General features: G+C 42.2%; 1 protein-coding gene across 1 annotated transcript in view; it reads left to right on the top strand.

The window, feature by feature from the left end:
- Nucleotides 1–20,240, top strand: part of SRP68 (signal recognition particle 68) — a 36,608-nt gene that overhangs the window by 5,372 nt on the left and 10,996 nt on the right. The window contains 6 exon segments of the mRNA NM_001003271.1: nucleotides 1,547–1,742; nucleotides 3,416–3,498; nucleotides 3,978–4,087; nucleotides 4,449–4,531; nucleotides 6,356–6,496; nucleotides 19,155–19,253. Of these exon segments, the coding sequence (NP_001003271.2) occupies nucleotides 1,547–1,742; nucleotides 3,416–3,498; nucleotides 3,978–4,087; nucleotides 4,449–4,531; nucleotides 6,356–6,496; nucleotides 19,155–19,253 (712 nt within the window).

Here is a 20,240-nt window from a genome sequence, read left to right on the forward strand (position 1 = left end):
GTCAAGTTCAAAACTAGGAGCATTGTAGCTGCTGTATTGTATGTCATTTACTCTTAAGAATTCTGAAGTCTTGGGCAGCCCGGGTGGCTCAGTGGTTTTAGTGCTGCCTTCAGCCCAGGGTGTGATCCTGGAGACCCAGGATCCAGTCCCACATTGGGCTCCTTGCATGGAGTTTGCTTCTCCCTCTGCCTGTGTCTCTGCCTCTCTATCTGTGTCTCTCACGAATAAATAAATAAAATATTAAAAAAAAAAAAAAAGAATTCTGAAGTCTTGAAAGTTGGTTGTTTTGTTTTTTTTTAAGTAATTTCTATACCCAGCGTGGGGCCCGAACTCACAGCCCAGAGATTAAGAGTCATATGCTCTTCTGACTGAGCCAGGGAGGCGCCTGGGGGGGGGTCGGCGGGGGGGGGGGGGCGTTGATTGGGAAACCAGGAAGCCAGTGTTGAGGAGGCTGGACCTTGAGGGATTTCTGAGAGGAAAGAACATTCTGTGTGAGGGAAACAGAATGCCTAGGTGTCTGAATGTATTTTAGGAATTATAATACTCTGGATGGTTGTTAGCTGCTGCTCAGGCAGTAGAGAGGCTGGGAGCTTGGTGTATGGAGGCACAGAAAACTAGAGCTTAGAGACCGTGATGGGATTCAGCAGGATGTATCAGTTAAATCTAATGAGAACAGGTTAGGAAGGATCTCTTATAGTGGGATCTTTTATTTTGAAGAGACAAGATTAAGCTGATGTTTAAGGAATATTAAGGCATTAGTTTCACAAAAGAGTCTCCAGTGGGCACCCCAGGTGGTTCAGTGGTTTAGCACCAGCTAGCCAGCTAGTGCTGCCTTCAGCCCAGGATGTGATCCTGGAGACCCAAGATCCAGTCCCACGTCAGGCTCCCTGCGTGGAGCCTGCTTCTCCCTCTGCCTGTGTCTCTGTCTCGCTCTCTCTCATGAATGAATGAATGAATAAATAAAATAAAAAAAAAAAGAGATTCTCCAGTATAACAATAAAGTGACTAATTTAATCGGTCCTTAATAAGTGCCAAACTCTGGTTTAAGCGTGTTACATGTATTATTGCATGGGAGATTGAGGCACAGAAAAGTTAGTACTTTGTCCAACATCACATAGCTAGTGACGGATGACACTGAGATTCCAATCCTGACTCTAGAACCTTTTTCTTAATCACTTCAGTATATTGCTTCTTAAGAACTTAGTTTTCAGTTGGGTTGGGATGGAAGTGACGTTTATTCTAAGATGAGGCCCAGTTGTGTGCCTGGACTGCCTCTTTGCTAAAATTGGGGTGGGGTAGGTCTGGGTTTGTCAAGTTGAGGTGGTAGCAGTGTTTTTAATGAGACGTGTCTGGTAGGTGGTTAGAAACTTGAGGTGGAGCCTGGTCAGAGATACCGATCAAATGCCATGATCAATACTGTGAGAAGAGTAGTTCTGAGGAGGAAAGCCAGGCAGGGCGTAGAGAGAAGTTGAGAGGCTGAAGCTTGTGCCTTAGGGAATATCAGAGTCTGATGCTCCTGGCATTCATCATGTTCTCTCTCATTTAGATATTTGCTTCTGGTTCTGATGGATGCTGAACGAGCCTGGAGCTATGCCATGCAGCTGAAACAGGAAGCCAACACTGAACCCCGAAAACGTTTCCACTTGTTGTCTCGCCTTCGCAAAGCTGTGAAGCATGCGGAGGAATTGGAACGCTTGTGTGAGAGCAATCGCGTGGATGCCAAGACCAAGTTAGAGGCTCAGGTCAGTGACTTAACGTCTGCTTTGCTTTATTGAGAAGATTGGAGACATGACTTTATGGTTAAACAACATTTTCTTTCTTTTTTTTTTTTCTTTTTTCTTCTTTTTTTTTAATTTAAATTCAGTTAGCAGGGCAGCCCAGGTGGCTTAGCGGTTTACTGCCGCCTTCAGCCCAGGGCATGATCCTGGAGACCCTGGATCGAGTCCCATGTCGGGCTCCCTGCATGGAGCCTGCTTCTCCCTCTGCCTGTATCTCTGCCTCTTTCTCTCTGTGTCTCTCATGATGAATAAATAAAATCTTTTTTTTTTTATTTAGTTAACATATAGTGAATTAATTAGTTTCAGTGATTCATCAGTCTCATAATATCCAGTGCTGATTACATCACGTGCCCTCCTTAGAACAGTTTCTTAATGTTATAAATTGACGGGAGAGGAAATAACACCGTCTTGCTTTTTCAAGGCAAAGTTGTCTTCTCTTTTGTTTTTGAGCTCTTGGTTTGTTTTTGTTTTCTTCCCCCCACTTTATGTATGTATATATGTAATTTCTGCACCCAGTGTGGGCCTTCAGCTCATGACCCCAAGATCAAGAGTCACATGCTCTACCAACTGAACCAGCCAGGTGCCCTGAGCTCCTGGTTTTTAATAATCAGCTTTAACTTTTTTTTAAAAGTTCATGCATCTTTGAAAATGAAGATAAAAAGCTTGACTCTTAAATCTGGGAAGTTTACAAAATGGAACTTTTTTTTTTCAGGACTCTGCGTTTTTTAAAATTTAATTTTATTTAAATTCAATTAATTAGGGATCCTGGGTGGCGCAGCGGTTTAGTGCCTGCCTTTGGCCCAGGGCGCGATCCTGGAGACCCGGAATCGAATCCCACGTCGGGCTCCCGGTACATGGAGCCTGCTTCTCCCTCTGCCTCTGTCTCTGCCTCCCTCTCTCTCTCTCTCTCTCTCTCTCTCTGTGACTATCATAAATAAATAAAAATTAAAAAAAAAAATTCAACTAATTAACATATGGTGTACTATTAGTTTCAGAGAAATAAGAATTTATTTATTTTCATTTTTTTATTGGAGTTCAATTTGCCAACATATAACACTCAGTGCTCATCCCATCAAGTGCCCCCCTCAGTGCCCGTCACCCAGTCACCCCATCCCCCTGCCCACCTCCCCTTCCACTACCCCTTGTTCGTTTCCCAGAGTTAAGAGTCTCTCATGTTTTGTCACTCTCTGATTTTTCCCATTTTCTATCCTTTCCCCTATAATCCCTTTCACTATTTTTTATATTCCCCATATGAGTGAAACCATATAATGATTGTCCTTCTCCGATTGACTTAACTTCACTCAGCATAATACCCTCCAGTTCCATCCACGTCAAAGCAAATGGTGGGTATTCTTCATTTCTAATGGCTGAGTAATATTCCATTGTATATATAGACCACATCTTCTTTATCCATTCGTCTGAGAATTTTTAACTTATTTATTCATGAGAGAGACAGAGAGAGAAAGAGGCAGAGACACAGGCAGAGGGGGAGAAGAGAGAGAGGCAGACACAGGCAGAGGGAGAGGAGCAGGCTCCATGCAGGGAGCCCGGCATGGGACTCGATCCTGTGTCTCCAGGATCAGGCCCTGGGCTGAAGGCGGGCTGGATGTTGAAGTAGTTCCCTTCCCCCCTTCCAGGCTTACACGGCTTACCTCTCAGGAATGCTGCGTTTTGAACATCAAGAATGGAAAGCTGCGATTGAGGCTTTTAACAAGTGCAAGTAAGTGGTCTGATTCAAAAGCTATGGCCAGTTTCACTTGTATATAGTTCCGTTCAGGCTGCAGATCATCTGATAAGATTGTTTCTAGAGAAGTACAATTATTTATTTAAGATTTATTTATCTTAGAGTGCACGCAGGAGAGAGTACACAATGGGGAGGACAGAGGGAGAGAGAGAATCTCAAGCAGATGCCCTACTGAGTGAGGAGCCTGACATGGGGCTCAGTCTCATGACCTCAAGATCATGACCTGAGCTGAAATCAAGAGTTGGGCACCCAATCAACAGAGCTAGCTCCAGTTATTTATTTATTTTTCATTCCCTTTAGGAATATTGATTATTCTCATTCCTCCTTAGAACCATGCTAATTCTCATAATTGATAGAAGGGTCTCAAAGTGCCATGTTTTGTTTTTAGCTGATGTGTTCCCTTTTATTTTCTTAAAATAAGGCTGTTGTGAAAGCTAATGTTTCTTTCCTCACAGAACTATCTATGAGAAACTAGCCAGTGCTTTCACAGAAGAGCAGGCTGTGCTATACAACCAACGTGTGGAAGAGATCTCGCCTAATATCCGCTACTGTGCATATAACATTGGTGAGCAGAGGCTGAGTTGAGCAGAAATGGGTGGGTTGGTGGTAGTTCATCTCAGAGAGCCCTAGAGGATTTATTTAACTTTTAGGCTTTCCTTGTCCCTGCCTCCATCCTTGGCATGGGTTTTGGCTGATGAGAAAAGTAGAGCTGTCGAAGTCAGCCCAGCTTAAAATCACAGAATGCAGTTCCTTTGCTTTGTTTCCATCATGCCAAGTTCTGTACTCCTCAGGAGCTTTGTAAAGGGACTTGGGGTTCACCAAAACTTGCTTCTGCAAGGGGAAGAGCTCAGATTTGAATCTAGTGGTTCTTGAGAGAACAGACCAGACCCTTGAGGATTTCCACTCAATAGCTTTCTCTTTCTCAGGGGACCAGTCAGCTATCAATGAACTCATGCAGATGAGATTGAGGTCTGGAGGCACTGAGGGTCTCCTGGCTGAAAAATTGGAGGTAATGTAGTCTGTACATTTTTGTGAACTCTTTGGTTTAAAAAAATCCAGAAAAAGAAGTAATCCATAATCTCAATACTTAGCATAATTACTATTAATATGTGTATATTTCTATCCCTGTTTTTTTTTTTTTTTTTTTTAAGATTTTATTCATTTATTTGGTGGGCTGGGGGATGGAGCACACAAGCAGGGGGAGCAGCAGGTAGTGGGAGAGGGGGAGCCAACTCCCCGCTGAACAGGGAGCCTGATGTGGAGCTCCGTCCCAGGACCCTGGGGTCACAACCTGAGCCAAAGACTCAACCAACTGAGCCACCCAGACGCCCCATAGATCCATGTATTTTTAATTAAAACCTTTTTCATTTAATATTGTATTCAATTTTTTATCTCACTTATTTTCTAAGCAAGTAATGTAGGCAAATTAAAAAAGGAAATACAAAAGGTAGGGGAGAACTAAATGGTAAAATCAGAGGTAACCATTACATACGTGTGTATGTGTATGTATGATTTTATTGGTTTATTTAGAACGAGAAAGAGCCCAGGTGGGGGAAAGGGCAGAGGGAGAAGGGGAGCAAGAAGCCCGAGCAGACTCCCTGCTGAGTGCAGAGCCTGACTCAGGGCTCAATCCCACAACCCTGAGACCACACAACCTGAGACAAAACAGTCAGATGCCTAACCGACTCAACCACTCAGGCACCCTGAAAAGGCATATATTTTCTAAATGGGATCTCAGTATAGTGTTTAATAATGTGTTTTTTAAATATAATATCCCAAGTATTTTTTTTCACTTCAGTAAATATTCCTACACTGTCATATCTTGATAGCCACGTGGTACTCTTGTATTGAAGTCGGCTTCACATGAGCACTTTGCTGTTGTTAAGTGATAAATAGTATTACTGTGAATATCCTTCTTGTACACATTTTTAGTTATTTCCTTAGGATACGTTCTTAAACGTTGCATTGAATATTTTGGGAGCTTTTGATTCATAGTGATAAATTTCTTTAGATTTCTCTTAATTCAGGACATCTGGTTGGCTTAGCAGTTGGGCGTCTGCCTTTGGCTCAGGGTATGATCCCAGAGTCCCGGGATCAAGTCCCACACACATCAAGCTTCCTGAATGGAGCTTGCTATTCCCTCTGCATGTTTCTCTCTCTCTCTCTCTCTCTCTCTCTCTCTCTCTCTCTCTCATGAATAAATAAATAAATAAAATCTTAAAAAAAAAGATTTCTCCTGATTCACATTTCTGCTTGCAATATATACAAGTATGTTTTTTTCTTACACTCTTACCAAAGCTTAGTGTTGCTTTTTTTATTTAATTTTTTTAAGTTAAAAAATTTTTTTTATCATTATTTTTTTAAGTAGTCTCCACATCCAACTTGAACTCACTACCCCGATGCCAAGAATAACATGGGCACTGAACCAGCCAGGTGCCCCAATGTCGCTGTTTTAAATTTTCTGTTGTGTCCTTTTCATGTTTGAATTTCTATAAATTAGGATAAATGATACACCAAGGAGGGATTTATTTATTTATTTAAGATTGTATTTATTTATTCATGAGAGGCAGGGGGGCGGGGCAGAGACATAGGCAGAGGGAGAAGCAGGCTACATGCAGGGCAGCCTGATGTGGGACTTGATCCCAGGACTCCAGGATCACAACCTGAACCAAAGGCAGACGGTCAATCACTGAGCCACCCAGGTGCCCCACCAAGGAGGAATTTAAATACCATTTATATATACTAGTATATAAGGTGTAATATGTTGGTTATAGAAAGAGACCACTTTCACCATCAACAATTAAAGCTTTGACTTCTGAAAACTATTTTCCAGGCATTGATCACTCAGACTCGGGCCAAACAGGCAGCCACCATGAGCGAAGTGGAATGGAGAGGGAGAACGGTTCCAGTGAAGATTGACAAAGTGAGGATCTTTTTGTTGGGATTGGCTGATAACGAAGCAGCCATTGCCCAGGTAAGGAGCAGCTGCCCGTTCTGTCATCCATATATGTTTGAAGTTGTCCTTGTGTGCTTAAGGTGTAGATGGGTGTTCATTTCTCACAAAACAAAAACTTGTCTTAATGCTATTTGGGATTTGGTCACCAAATTATTGTAAAGGCTGAGCTCATAGAAGAGTTGTTGCATTTAGAGGGCAAAGAAATTGGCAGTGGCACTCCTAGACATGGACATAGAAATGGGAGTGGTGAGAGGCTGGCTTAATGGAAGGGGTCCTGTCGGGCCCAGCAGGTGGTGCAGCAGCTTAACTGTTGCTGTCTGACCTCTTGTCCTAGCCTTCTATCCCTAAAGGGGCCCCCCTTATTCCTGAGCAGTTTCAGAAGAGCCTGGCTAAGCCAGAATATCTTGTTTGACATGTGGCATTTACGTAACATTCATACAAAGCGGTACTACTTGATGTTGCTTACTGACTTGTTACCTGTTCATGGGTATGAACACCTGAGTTTCAAAAGATGAGAGACCCGGGTAATCTTGGTTTGTACAAAGTAGACCGAGACAAAAGCACTTTTTGGATCTCTTCCTTGAGGTGAAAAGCATCTAAAGAAAACCCCTGGCTGCTGAGCATATCTGCAGGCTCCCCATGAACCAGGGGCATTTCCTGACACTTCACAGTAAGCTGTTGTACCCTGAGTAATTTGTATGTGGGAGTGCTTTCTTTGTTAGTTGTGCTCATGAGTTGTTTTAAGCACCCAAACTTTTCAGTGACTTGTTCTGAAGTAGCTACACTGGGTTGAGGACACTTCAGCAGTGGAAGAGCAGAGCTGCCATCAGTGACAGTGGGACAGGAGTTCTGGCTGCAGTCAGAGTTGGGGGAGGCCCAGGGAGCACATAAATAGGGGGCTCCTTAGGAATGGGGCCACAGACATATATTAAAGGACAAGGAAAATTAACATTTATTAATTTTAAAAAGTTATTTAGCTTAAAGTTTAGAAAAGGTAAGTGTTTTTAAGAGATCAGCTGATAGTCCCACTTCCCATATACTTTCATTGATGTTACATTGTGCTGATAAAAAGGACAAGACTGGATTTCCTTTTAGTCTTCATATTCATAAGAGGTGTTACGTATTTTTTCACTTGTTGAAATCATACCTCAATACACTTTTTTTTTTTAAGATTCCATTCACCCATTCATAGAGACAGAGAGAGAGAGAGAGAGGCAGAGACACAGGCAGAGGGAGAAGCAGGCATCATACAGAGAGCCTGATGTGAGACTCGATCCAGGGTCACGCCGCTGCGCCACCAGGGCTGCCCCCTCAATACACTTTTGAATCCTGTTTTACTTATCATGTTGTAAGGATTTTCCATGGGCTTACGTATCAATTCACAAACTTTAAGAATATGCCGTGGCTACCTGGACAGAAACACCACAGAGATGAACAAAGGAGGGTCACGGTCCTCCTTAATGTCCTAGATACGCTGCTTAAAGCTTTTGTGTTTTGACATTTTTAACCCTATGGGGTAGGTGATACTCTCATTGTACAGATGGGAAAATAGGTCTCAGAGAGACTGTATAACTTGTACACAGCCATACATGTCTGATAGAAGGGAGTGCTTGCCTGTAAACCATACCCTTTTGACTCCAAAGAGTGCATATTCCTTGAAATTTTCCACATATCAGGAAGACTAGTAACAGGATCATTTTACTTGAATAGTTAATGTAATCTTAATTAATGTAATCTTATAATACATGGTACACACAAGCAGAGTCCTGGGCCTTGGGAAAGACTGAATGAGCAGAATGTTAATTGAAAAATAGTCCCTGGGAAGGAATCCTCTCCAATTCAGTAGATTAGTGGGGGTAGGGGAGTTTCCCACATGGGAAGAGAAGGTTTAGTGGTGTTTTGTCTGAATTTATCTTTTTCCTGTTTTGTATGCATAATTAGAAAATGAAGACCCATATGGGGGAGATCTTTTTACCTTATTCGTAAAACCAGCTTGAGCAAAATTAGCTGAAGTGAAAGCATTTTACAACTGCATGTGAAGCCATTGCTTCTAAAATTGAAGGTCATGGGCAGCCCGGGTAGCTCAGCAGTTTAGTGCCGCCTTCAGCCCAGGGCCTGATCTTGGAGACCCAGGATCAAGTCCCACGTTGGGCTCCCTGCATGGAGCCTGCTTCTCCCTCTGCCTGTGTCTCTGCCTCTGTGTGTGTGTGTGTGTCTCTCATGAATAAATAAATAGAATCTTAAAAAAAATAATAAAATAATAAAATTGAAGGTCATTTCAAGCATGTGATGACTAGTTGAGCTTTGTGTACATTTTTAAAGGGATTACTCTCAAATTTGATTTTTAGTATATTTGAAGGGTTGACTTCTTGGTCTTCAGATCATAGTGTTTTGTTTTTTTTTTAATAGGTTTTATGTATTTGAGAGAGAGAGCATGCACATGCAAGAGGGAGAGAGGGAAGGAGCACATGTATGTGGGCAGGGAAATATACAGAGGGAAAGGGACAATCAGACTCCCTGCTGAGCAAGGAGCCCTATGTGGGGCTGGATCCTAAGACCCTGGAACCATGACCTGAGCCGAAGACAGATACTTGACTAAGTCACCCAGGCGCCACCACCCCCCTTTAAAAAATTTTATTTATTGAGAAAGCATACTCGGGTGAGGGAGTAGAGGGAAAGGGAGAGAAAAATCTCAAGCAGACTCCCCACTGAATGAGGAGCCTGACTTGGGGCTCAGTCTCACAACCCCAAGGTCATGACCTGAACTGAAACCAAGAGTTGGACGCCCAACTCACTGAGCCACCCAGGTATCTCATAGCTGCTGCTGCTTTTTTTTTTTTTTTTTTTAAATAGCTGCTGCTTCTGAAGCAGTTTAAGATTGGCCAAAATTGGGCTGCCTGGGTGGCTCAACATCTTGAATAGATTTAAAAAAAAAATACAGTTGACTCTTGAACAGCACAGGTTTGAACTATGCAGGTCCACTTATAGGTGGAATTTTTTGATAATACAATACTGTGAATGTATTTTTCATATGATTTTCTTAATGTTTTCTCTCCTTTAGCATACTTTATTATGAGAATATAGTATATAACATAGATTATAGAATCTAGTATGTATCAGAAGGGAGGTGGGTGGACCGGATGGGAAAAGAGTACACTGATAAAAAAAAAATAAAATGAAATTATTTAAAAAAAAAGAAAAAGGACATAAACTCAAGGCCTCACTCCCCAGAGATTTTGATTTAGTAAGTCTGAGTTGGGGCCTAAGAATTTGCTTTTTGGGGATCCCTGGGTGGCTCAGCAGTTTAGCGCCTGCCTTTAGCCCAGGGCATGATCCTGGAGTCCCGGGATCGAGTCCCACATTGGGCTTCCTGCATGGAGCCTGCTTCTCCCTTTGCCTATGTCTGTCTGTCTGTCTGTCTGTCTCTCTCTCTCTCTCTGTGTGTGTCTTTCATGAATAAATAAATAAAATCTTAAAAAAAAAATTGCTTTTCTTGTAAGCTCCCAAATGATGTTAATTCTGTTGGTCCCAGGACCGTGCTTTGAATAGTTCTACAAATCTTAATTATTTTATTTATTAGGTATTTGTGGAAAGATGAAAGAAAGTTAAAAGGCTTTGGCAAGCAAAAAGGGGGGAGAAAAGAATACAGTATATATAATAGACATGACACACAAAGTATGCATCAGTCCACTGTTATTGGTGAGGCTTCCTGTCAATAGGCTATTAGTAGTTAGGTTTTTGGGGAGTCAGATGTTAATACTCAGATCTTCGGCTGTGCCAGGGGTCTATGCCCCTAACCCCCACATTGTTGAAGAGTCAGCTGTACTCAGAGTCAGTCATCTCAGTACAGCTGCTGCTAGTTCTGTGTTCTCACCTCATCATAGTGTTTGTGTTTATATTGTCAAGTATATTCTATTTAGTACCTATCTTTAATATATACAGATAATGGCAAGTGTACTTGTTTAAATGCTGTTTAATCAAAATACACCTATTGGCATTTGGATTCTATACAGGTTTTAAGTAAATGTAAATTATGGTACAGTGAAAATTTTATAGATGGATTTTTCCATATTTTTGATTACTATTGTAGAATAAATTACCTAAAATGAAAATACTGCATAGACTTAGAAACACATATGTATGTTATACTGTATCATATATATTTATATATTCATATAAATATATGTTATATTTATGTTATGCTGTATCATATGTTTATATATTATATTCATATAAATATATATTATATTTATATATTAACATATAAATATTTATTATTTTAAGGAGAGAGAAAACAAGTGTGGGTAGTGGGGGCAGAGGGAGAGAGAACATCTTTTTTTTTTTTTTTTTTTTAAGATCTTATTTATTTATTCATGAGAGATACAGAGAGAGAGAGGCAGAGACAGAGGCAGAGGCAGAGGGAGAAGCAGGCTCCATGCAGGGAGCCCGATGTGGGACTTGATCCCGGGTCTCCAGGATCATGCCCTGGGCTGAAGGTGGTGCTAAGCCACTGAGCCACCCGGGCTTCCCAAAAGAGAACATCTTAAGCAGGCTCCACACCCAGCTTAGAGCCCAATATGGAACCTGATCTCATGAGCCTGAGATCATGACCTGAACCAAAATCAAGAGTCGAATGCCTCACCAACTGAGTCACCCAGGTGCCTCTAAAAAACATATATTTGATCTTTTTTCTGATTGAATAAAGTTATTTAAATTAAGACTTTTCAATATTTTTTTTTAACATTTTATTAGAGAGCATGAACAAGGCAGGGTGGGGCAGAGGGAGAGAGAGAAACAGACTGTGTGCTGAGCTCGGAGCCTGATGCAGGGCTCAGTCCCTGGACCTGAGATTCATGACCTGAGCTAAAGGCAGACACCCAACCGACTAAGGCACCCAGGTGCTCCTTCAATTTTTTTTAGGATTAGAAAGAGAGAGAGCATGAGCAGTGGGTAGGGGCAGAGGGAGTGGATGAAGCCGACTTGTTCTGAGTGGAGAGCCTGATGTGGGGCCTGATCCCAGGACTCCAAGATCATGACCTGAGCTGAAGGCAGACTCTTCGCCAACTGAGCCACCCAGGTGCCCTAAGAATTTTCAGTCTTGATTTAATAGAGAAATGTTTTTTTGTTTTTGTTTTTGTTTTTGTTTTTTAGATTTTATTTATTTGAGAAAGAGTGTGCCGAAGTAGGGAGGGGGAGAAGCAGGCTCCCCACTAAGCAGGGAGCCAGATTCTTGGATGTGGGACTTGATCCCAGGACCCTCAGATCATGACCTGACCTAAAGGCAGATGCTTAACCGACTGAGCCACCCAAAGGCCCCAGAAAATGTTTATTTTAAAGTTCTGTTAATTAAGTACTTGCCCAAAAAAAGTGAAATGGAAAGAGAGCAAAAGAATCTCCGTGTATTTGGTAGTTTGGGTTTTTTCTTCACATGCTTTGTTTTATCATGGTACTTAAGGTCCTTATCAAGAAGACCATCCTTCAATAAGTAGTTCTTTGAAGTAATATAAAGGCTTAGTAATGAAGGTGATACATTTTTGTGTTTTACTATTTTCTGAAGATCTCCAGCATTCACTTAAGCCCATTACCCTCTGTCTTACTAACATTGCTGAAGTTACTACATTTAAAAACATACGAGTACTTCTGCACACGAGGAAAAGAGTCCTTCCCACTGGATGTGTTTTATTTAGTTCCATGGAGACCTGGTCCAAGATTTTATTTTGACGGTAGGTAAGGATCAGTAGCCCAGGTTTCTTGCCCCGGCTTCTGCAGGCTTTTACTGCTAAAGGTAGCTGCGCCTCAGTCAGATAGGGGCACTAGGAAACCTGACATCAGGCTTGCCCTGTGCCTGTGAAAATTTTGATGGGCAAGTACGCTGGGAATGGTGTATGGGTTTGTAATTGCTGTTCCATGGGATACAGTGGCATGTGTGAAGGATGTCAGAAAGCAGAGGTTTAGAAGGAGCCATATGATGACAGTTTCACATTTTTGAGTTTGAGAGTAAGGGCTGAAGAGGGAAGAGTATTTGAAGGCTCACATGGTGAATTACATTGATTAACTTTCTGTGTTAAATTTGCATACCTGAGATAACCCCACTTAGTTATGGTATATTATTGTATTTTTATATATAGCTGGATTTCATTTGCTAATATTTGAGAATTTTGCATCTATTTTCATGGCTTATAAGTTTCTTATAATGCCTTTTTTCAGGGTTTGGTATCAGGGTTATACACACCTCATAAAACAAGTTTGGAGATTTTCCTTGTTTCTAAAAAGAGTTTAGGTAATATCAGTATTTTTCTTTCTCAAATGTGTGTTATAATTCACCTGTGAAACTATTGAGCCTGGAGTTTTCTTTGTAGGAAGGGTTTTTGTGGAGGAGGGGTGGATGGGATATAATTGTCAGAAACTTAGTTCAGGTGTACAGCATAATGATTTGATGTTTATGGGAAAGTTTTTAATTTTTGTTTTTGCTTGTTTTAAACAAAGGTAATTCCTTAATGAGATAAAGAGCTACTCAGATTTTGTTTCATCTTGTGTTTTTTGGATGAATCGTCTTAGGAGGAATGTCATGTACATGTTGAATTTACTGACATAAAGTATATAATATTCCTTATCATTTCAGTGAAGTACCTAGTTAATGTGTTGATTGCAGTGAATAGAGTTATCTCTGGTTGTTAAGGATCTTACAGTGCATTCAGGTTGCTTCTGAGTATGAGATCTTTAAATAATGTGGTAGATATAAAAGATGTAGATCAAACAAAACGTGTGTCGTAGGGAATTCCAGTAAGGTTTTAACCTTGAAACAGTTCAGTGCCTAATGTCCTATACACACAGTTATCAAATCTAGTTGGTAAGTAAAATAATTCAAGTGTAGTATGAAATAAAGTTTAGTTAAATCCTTAGAAGTCGGGTCTAGCAGTATAGCTGATTAAATGTCTATTGAATTAAGTTAACCATGGGTTATTAACTGGGGAAAATGCCCTTGGCCATTTGAGGTTAATCCCAAGAAGAACCATGTGCCCCTTGGTGCCACTGCCAGATTATTTGGCTGGATATCACACAAGTCTTCACCATCTTGCCTGTTCTGATTGTATGGTGTTGGTACCTGCCCTGGGAACCAAGAGCTATGCCTTAGAGATGCAGGGTTCTTAATTTCAGTCTTTCTTTTTTTTCTTTTTAAATATTTTATTTATTTATTTTTAAAGATTTTAATTTACTTACTTGAGGGGGTGGAGAGAGCATGACTTTGGGGAGGGGCAGAGGGAGAATCAGACTCCCCACTGAGCAGGGAGCCTGACATGGGGCTCTGAACCCAAGACCCTGAGATTACTTAGTTTTGTTTTTGTTTTTTTTTTTTTTTTTTTAAGATTTTATTTATTTATTCATGAGAGACACAGAGGCAGAGACACAGGCACAGGCAGAAGCAGGCTCCATGCAAGGAGCCCAGTGTGTGACTCGATCCCGGGAACTCAGGATCACACCCTGAGCCAAAGGCAGACACTCAACCACTGAGCCACCTTGGCGCCCCTAAAGATTTTATTTTTAAGTAATCTCTACACCCAACATGGGGCTTGAACCCACAACGAGATCAAGAGTCACACACTCCACCGACTAAGCCAGCCAGGTACCCCTTCATATTAACCTAGCTGGTGTGGGTATTGCCCCCCTCTGGGAACTAGGATGCAAGAATTCGGTAGACCTAGTTTATGCCTGTTTGTAGAGGTTTTATGACATTTAAATACTAGAACAGCAGTTTACTGAAAAGCATGGAAGGAAGAAATAATTCAGAGAGATAAGTGTCAGACCGAAAAGACTGGAGCAGAGAATTAATCCGCTGCCAAAACCCAGTTGCAAAATTCTTGGTCTCCTGAGCCAGGCTTTATGTCTTCATGTGCTAAATAATTTGCCTTTATAATTTGTTTCTGTTTTGCTTTTTTTTTTTTTTAAGATTTTATTTATTTATTCATGAGAGACACAGAGAGCCAGAGACACAGGCAGAGGGAGAAGCAGGCTCCATGCAGGGAGCCCGATGTGGGACTTGATCCCAGGTCTCCAGGATCACGCCCTGAGCTGAAGGTGGCGCGCTAAACCGCTGAGCCACCCGGGCTGCCCTGTTTTGCTTTATTAATACTTGATTCTACCTGACTTGTCACTCGTGGTTGCATTGTGACGATGTTGTCAGGCCACTCTTTTGGAAAAGGTGGCAGGTTTGATGAGTCTTATCCTTGGGTTATGGTTAATATTTTAATGTGTGAGTGAAAGGGAGACCATTTGTCCTCTTTTTTTTTTTTTAATTTTTTAATTTATTTATGATAGTCACGCAGAGAGAGAGAGAGAGAGGCAGAGACACAGGCAGAGGGAGAAGCAGGCTCCGTGCACCGGGAACCGGACGTGGGATTCGATCCCGGGTCTCCAGGATCGCGCCCTGGGCCAAAGGCAGGCGCTAAACCGCTGCGCCACCCCGGGATCTCCATTTGTCCTCTTTAAAACAAAAAACATCGCTGTTCTTGACGTTTGTATTCTCCTTTACCAGATTTCCATGTATTGTTTACTGGACCTTAGTCGCCCTAGGAAGGAAGGCTTAGTTCCCATTCCTTTGGTTCTCCTACCGGTGAGGTAGAGAATGTGGTCAGACTCGCCTTGTCTGTCTCTTAGCCATACCACCACCTTCCAGCAATTTTTGTAGATAAGTGAAAACAATCTGGAAACTTTTGAATAGCAGGGGGTCTCTACCTCAGGACACAACAGCTGGTTTCCCTCTGTACATGTACGTGTCCTTGAGACAGATCTTGAAGCTGTCAAAACACATCCTGGAGTGTTCCAAGTTTTATAAAAGTTGATCTCGAATTTTTTTTTTTTTTTTTTTTTTTTTAGATCCAAGTAACACATTACTTCTGGGCTTAAGATTTCTGTCTCATAGGCACACCTGGGAAAAGGTGCAAGCCGACCACAAATTCTTATGCAGGGAGTTTGCTACTTGAGTTTAGGAGCACATTTTTGTTCATTCCATGGCTGACTTGGGAGGTCTGCATGTAGATGCTGAGGAATCCTGCCTCTGCATATAGAGAGGTATTTCTTGTTCTGTTGTCTTTTCAGGGTGATTTTAGCCTCCAAAATATGTATATAAATATGAGTGAAAGTAGCAAAGTACATTTTTGGCTTTCTGTTTGGAGACATTTTGCCCAGCCCAGGGAGACTCCTGAGAAGCTCTGCTACAGAGATTAGTGATCTCTGAGTCACAGTGCAGTGTGGGTGGCAGAAAATACAAGTAACTGAAGCCCTGCCCTTCTGATGGGCTTTTTCCTGCCGTGTGATTTAAGTCTTCTATAAAATGCCCAGTGTAACTTAGACTTTTGTTACACTGGGCATTGGGAAAGTTTGCTTATGTTCAGTACCTTGCTGCCAAGATGCCCTTGTTCCGAGGGAATGAGAGCAATACATGGCAGTAAAGAAGTCTAGCATTTTTGTATCTATTTATTTATTTATTTATTTTGAGCTACACTCTCTTTACAGGAAAGCAGAACCTGTGTAGCTGGCGAAATAAAGTTTACTCTTCTTTTACTTTATATACCCATTGCCCCAAACATTGACCCCCACCTTTTTTTTTTTTTTTTTTTAAGATTTTATTTTTTTATTCATGAGACACACAGAAAGACAGGCTATGACAGAGGGAGAAGCAGGCTCCCTGTGGGGAACCGGATACAGGACTCGATCCCAGGACCACAGGATTGTGGCCTGAGCTGAAGGCAGCCACCCAGGTGCCCTGAGCCCCACCCTTCTTAAAATGGTGTTGGTGGCATATCTGCCGGATTGCATGGCATCAAAATTGATTCACGAGCTCAGTGTGTCTCCAGTGTGTGTGTGCACCTGCTGCCAACTCTATTCACAGATCCTATTCAGTTGTTAACTGTTACATGGCTCCCCCAGTCCACAGGATTTGTACTTCAAAAAATTTGGCCATCAAGTTTGACTAAGTTATTACAGTCTTGCTAACTTGAGGTGCTGCTTAATAGTGTTTTATGTGAAGTGTTTCTCTGCGCTGTGGAGTATACTAGACACTTGAACATCTGTGGCTGTTTATGCTTGAATTAATGAAAATTTCTTCTTTTTATATATATATTTTTTAAAGACTTTATTTATTTATTCATAGAGACACAGAGAGAGAGAGAGAGAGAGAGGCAGAGACACAGGCAGAGTGCGAAGCAGGCTCCATGCAGGGAGCCTGACGTGGGCCTCGATCCACGGTCCCCAGGATCACACCCCAGGCTGCAGGCAGCTCTAAACCGCTGCGCCACAGGGGCTGCCCGAATTAATGAAAATTTCAAGTGCTCAGTAGCCAACTGTGGCTAATGACTGCTGTACTAGACAGTGCAGCTAGAGAGCATTTCCATCCATTACAGAATGTTCTTTTTTTAAATAAAGATTTTATTCTTTTTAAAAAGGTTTTATTTGACAGAGCGAAAGTGAGCACAAACAAAAACGGGGGGCAAAAGAGGGAGAAGTAGGTTTGCTGCTGTGCAGGGAGCCCAATGCAGGGCTCCATCCCAGGACCCTGGGATCATGAGCTGAGCTTAAGTTAAGGAAGATGCTTAACCAACTGAGCCACCCAGTGGCGTCTCAATAAAGATTTTATTTTTATATAATTCCTATCCCCAATGAACGTGGGCCCAGACTCACAACCCGGAGATCAAGAGTCACATGTTTCCCTGGATTGTGCCAGCCAAGTGCCCCATCACAGAAAGTTCTGTTGGACAGTGCTGTGGTTTCAGTAAATTAATAGTGGCTATGTTTGCCTTTAGAAATTTAAAGAATTGGGATCCCTGGGTGGTGCAGCGGTTTGGCGCCTGCCTTTGGCTCAGGGCGCGATCCTGGAGACCCGGGATCGAGTCCCACGTCGGGCTCCCGGTGCATGGAGCCTGCTTCTCCCTCTGCCTATGTCTCTGCCTCTCTCTCTCTCTCTCTCTCTCTCTCTGTGTGACTATCATAAAAAAAAAATTAGAAATTTAAAGAATGACTGTGCCACTGATTTTTTCCTAAGTTAGTGAGCACCAGGAAAGTCAATACAAATAGAAAAGTATGTTTGATTTATATTGAGTAATTTACAAGGAAGTGTTTTTTTTTCCCCCAACATTGGAAACTAGGAATAACATAAGAGTTCTTAAGAGAAGAAAAGGTTTTTCTTTAAGCTCCTACCAACGACTTAAAGGAGTGGGCAGTAATGGGTATTCTTTTGGGCTATCTTCGAGGTCAGTTGAATGTCAAGGGATCAGATTGGATGTTTCTGTGGAAAGTCAAATATAATAATGGAGTGTTGATCTTTTAATGTCACAGTGGGTCTGGTGGCGACACAAGTTCATCTCCTTTCTGCCTCTCATCCACTCCTACCTGCTCAGTCAGATTCTTTAGAATGGTAATGTGGTTCGGCAGGCACTCAGTTAATGAATCACTTTTCCCTTATCCCAGCTGGCGACGCCCTTGAACTTGTGCAAAGACTGTCATGGAGTGCTTGTCAATCTCAGCATAACCATGGGGAATATCTAGGTGCAGAATTTCTGTGGTGCAGGGAGCTTCGTATGATACTTAGAGGAAATATATTTTTGACTTGATATTGGTTAGTAACATTACTCACTTGCTTGGACCAGTATCTGCAAGTCTTTGGGGTTACATTTGTAAGAGTAACTCTGCTGGCACACAGTAGAGCTTAAAGACCATTTGTTCTGGGATCCCTGGGTGGTGCAGCGGTTTAGTGCCTGCCTTTGGCCCAGGGCGCGATCCTGGAGACCCGGAATCGAATCCCACATCGGGCTCCCTGCATGGAGCCTGCTTCTCCCTCTGCCTGTGTCTCTGCCTCTCTCTCTCTCTCTCTGTGTGACTATCATAAAAAAAAAAAAAAAAAAAGACCATTTGTTCCATGTGCCAGAGTTCAGGGATGTCAGGTGCAGGTCCTGAACAGAGGTGAAATGGTGGAGGAAAGTGGTAGAAAGTTCAATGATAGAAAAAAATTTAAAGCATCTATTGTTTGACAGTTTCGGATCAATTGTACAGATTTATTTATTTTTTTAAATTCACGATAGACAGGCAGAGGGAGAAGCAGGCTCCATGTAGGAAGCCCGATGTGGGACTTGATCCCGGGACTCCAGGATCATACCCTGGGCCAAAGGCAGGCGCTAAACGGCTGACCCACCCAGGGATCCCCAGATTTTTTTTTTTTTTTAAGATTTTATTTATTTTTTCATGAGAGACACGGAGAGAGAGGCAGAGACACGGGAAGAGGGAAGAGAAGCAGGTTGTATGCAGAGAGCCCGATGCGGGACTCAATCCCAGGACTCTGGGATCACGCCCTGAGCCAAAGCAGATGCTCAACCATTGAGCTACCCAGGTGTCCCAGTTGTATGGATTCTTTTTCAGTACGTTCACTTTATAGTTACACATACATGTGTATATATAAAATTCCATTTCCATATGAACAATGGATAAGACTATAAGAAAAATCTTAACCTGGTGGAGACTAGTGACAATTGAAACAATCTGTGATTTGGGGTGTTTCTGCTGGATATGTATGTGTGTTTGTGTGTGTGTGTATAATGGGGAGAATCAAGGCACTATGCCTTCCTCCCATTAGAATACTTTGGCTTACTCAGAGGAAAATTTTGTGCTGCATTCTGCCTTTGTTTAGGCTGAAAGTGAAGAAACCAAGGAGCGTCTGTTTGAATCAATGCTCAGTGAGTGTCGGGACGCCATCCAGGCTGTTCGGGAAGAGCTCAAGCCAGATCAGGTAGGACTGTCAGCTGGGCCACCGACTCTTGCTCTGGGCTTAGGTCCTTCTCAGTTTGTGTGTCTCATTCTCGGGGTGGAGGCTGGTCAAGGGGGAGGGAGGCAGTGGTCTGAGTGCACAGACTCTTAGCCATGGTATTTTTAGATCTAGTGATGGGCTGACAAATGACAGAAGCCTCTGAACTCCATTAGGTTGAGAAATTTTCTCTCCATCCTGTTCTTCTAATGGGTTCATTTTTTACCTGCTAAGCCTTTGGTCTCAAACTCATGGCTCCAGGTGGACGTTTCCAGTGCTTCCTTTTCCTAATGTCAGTATAATTCATTTGGTCATCCAGGCTGAAAACCTCAGGACTGTCTTTGTGTCTCTCTTCCCTGTCACTAGAAACCCTACTAATTCTCCCTTTGGCTTCATTCTCCACTTTTCCATCTCCCACCTCTGCCCTGTTTCTGATTAGCCTTTTTTTTTTTTTTAAAGATTTACTTATTCATGAGAGACATAGGGAGAGAAAGGCAGAGACACAGAGGGAGAAGCAGGCTCCATGCAGGGATCCCGATGTGGGACTCGATCCCGGGTCCCCAGGATCACACCCTGGGCCGAAGGCAGGTGCTAAACCACTGAGCCACCCAGGCATCCCTCTGATTAGCCTTTTGTTGTCCTATTCCTAGATTGCCACAGTGATCTGATGGCTTCTCCCATCTTGGTCTGGGTCCAGTTCTCCAGGTCTTTCCTTCCCAGCAGCAAAAGTGGGATCTTTCTGGACCCCATCTCCCAGGTCTAGAGAGTGGGCTCCAAACTTTTCATGATCACCCCATAAGTAAAATTGATCATGTACCTCTTATACATTTATTTGTAAATTATATACTTAATTATTCAGTAGAAATAAGATAAATAGAAGTTCCCTTTTTTTTTTTTTTTTTAAGATTTTATTTATTTACTCATGAGAGGCAGAGAGAGGCAGGCTCCATGCAGGGAGCTTGATGCGGGACT

The sequence above is a fragment of the Canis lupus genome, chromosome 9 (genome assembly GCF_011100685.1).
Source record: "Canis lupus familiaris isolate Mischka breed German Shepherd chromosome 9, alternate assembly UU_Cfam_GSD_1.0, whole genome shotgun sequence".
NCBI classification, from domain to species: domain Eukaryota; kingdom Metazoa; phylum Chordata; class Mammalia; order Carnivora; family Canidae; genus Canis; species Canis lupus.